Source organism: Chrysochloris asiatica, unplaced genomic scaffold (genome assembly GCF_000296735.1).
Source record: "Chrysochloris asiatica unplaced genomic scaffold, ChrAsi1.0 scaffold00220, whole genome shotgun sequence".
NCBI classification, from domain to species: Eukaryota; Metazoa; Chordata; class Mammalia; order Afrosoricida; family Chrysochloridae; genus Chrysochloris; species Chrysochloris asiatica.
This window is the reverse complement of record NW_006408738.1, coordinates 3,074,264-3,076,025: the sequence shown is the minus strand read 5'-3', so window position 1 is coordinate 3,076,025 and position 1,762 is coordinate 3,074,264. Positions and strand designations below refer to the sequence as shown.

General features: G+C 39.6%; 1 protein-coding gene across 1 annotated transcript in view; it reads right to left on the bottom strand.

Moving 5' to 3' along the window:
- Window positions 1-876, bottom strand: part of LOC102824291 (sulfotransferase 1C1-like) — a 27,478-nt gene extending 26,602 nt beyond the window's left edge. The window contains exon 1 of the mRNA XM_006873031.1: window positions 705-876. Coding sequence (XP_006873093.1) covers window positions 705-876 — 172 coding nt within the window. The remainder of the gene's footprint in view (window positions 1-704) is intronic.
- Between the last annotated feature and the right edge of the window lie 886 nt (window positions 877-1,762).

The window sequence follows — 1,762 nt, the reverse complement described above, 5'->3', positions numbered from 1 at the left end:
ATTCTCTGAGGGAAGAACTTTGCCTGTTTGGAATTTTACAGTCTTGACTTTTAGGAAAATATTACATTTATCTGTGCATATCAAGGGCTTCATGTATGAAATTAATAAATATAACTGGACACTAAGATGAAAAATAATTTGTTATTAACTGCCAGGTGGCTAGATCTGTTACACTCGGGCCTATAGGGCCTTGAACCTCTGACCAGGCCTTCATGGTCTGCAACAATCTAACAGTTTATAGATGTTCATACATCTGTGTTACACATAAAAATAGGATAATACAAAACTATTTGTTTTGTTTTTTTACTAAATCGTTAAACACTAAAATGGCTTCTTGAGGATAAGGACTGTGGTTAGTTTCTGTAGACCTCTGCAGATGAAATCCAGGAATGGCTGGTTTGGCAAGATTTACTGTAAGAAGAATTGATGTGCTGTTTGACTGAGACTTGCTTCTGTATGACTTTATATTCAGCCAGGATTTTGAGGATTCAGAGTTCTGGCCCCTCCTTCTCGATCAGGGACTAAATAAAAAGGAGCATCTTGGCTCCTGACTGATTATATCCCTTAATAAGTCTGATTTGCTTGATAATCAGACTTGATAAAACCTTGATAACTAAAATACGTGCATTTTTCCAGTTTGGGAGGTCCACTCCGTATAGCATTGCTCTGGTTAGTTAGCAGCATCACTATTTTATAAGACTTACCTGCCTTTGCATAGGTTGCAATGAGGAGATCATCCGGTTTCGCTTGGAAATTCCATATGTTGTCCCAATTCTCACTTATCATTTTGGTCATCAGGATTCCGTTAATCTCTTCAGTTTCCGGTTCTAGATGCTTGTCCTCCAAATGGACGTCTTTCATTTTCTCTAAGTCCATCTCAGTATGTGGACTAGACAGGTGCTTAAAAGAAAGGAGTACTTGTGTCATTTCTAATATTTAGAGCAATATTCCTTTTAAAAAGTTTTATTTTATTGTTGAAATCTACACAGTAGAACATAAACAAAACCAACAATTCTGCATAACCCCCCAGTGACAGTGAGTACAACCTGTAAGTTCATTCATTGAATAAAGATATTTTTTTTCTGAGCGTCAGGAACTGTCAAGCAAACTTAAGCGGGAGTAGCTGAAAGTATGGGAGACGAAAGTGTTTAGCTTTGTTTTAGGGAGTAGAGAGAATAAAGAAATGAGCACATTCTTCATGGAGCGCAGTGTCCGAAGAAGGTGTATCGAACAATGACTCTTTTGGATTGACTCATCAAAGATTGTGGGTCTAAAAGCTGAGACCTGAATGATGAGAGAGAACTGGCTATGTGGAACCAGGGGACACGGGTCATTGAATTCATAGACATTTGTCAAGTTGGAGCAACCAAAAGAAGGCCAGAATGGAATCAGTATTTAATATATGCATTTTCGGTGGGCAGGTCTCAGAAAAGATTGCAGACTAAGAGAGACTAGGAGGGAAGATCTGGAAAGATAGTTATGTCCAAGAGTATCCAATGAGAAGGTTATGGATCACAACCAAACATTGTCTGACTACTGTTATATACACATCATCAGGAAGGGGTCAGTCACTGCAGCAGGACATCATGTGTGCTGAGGTAGAGAGCCAGCCAAATAGCTCGAGGAAGGCCCTTGGTGAGATGCGTTGGCACAATGGCCACAACACTGGACTTTGCGAATGTTGCAGGATCAGGACACATTTTGTTGTGCTGTGTAGAAGATTATCAGAGTTCGAATCGACTGTGCTGCTGCAGGTTAATGC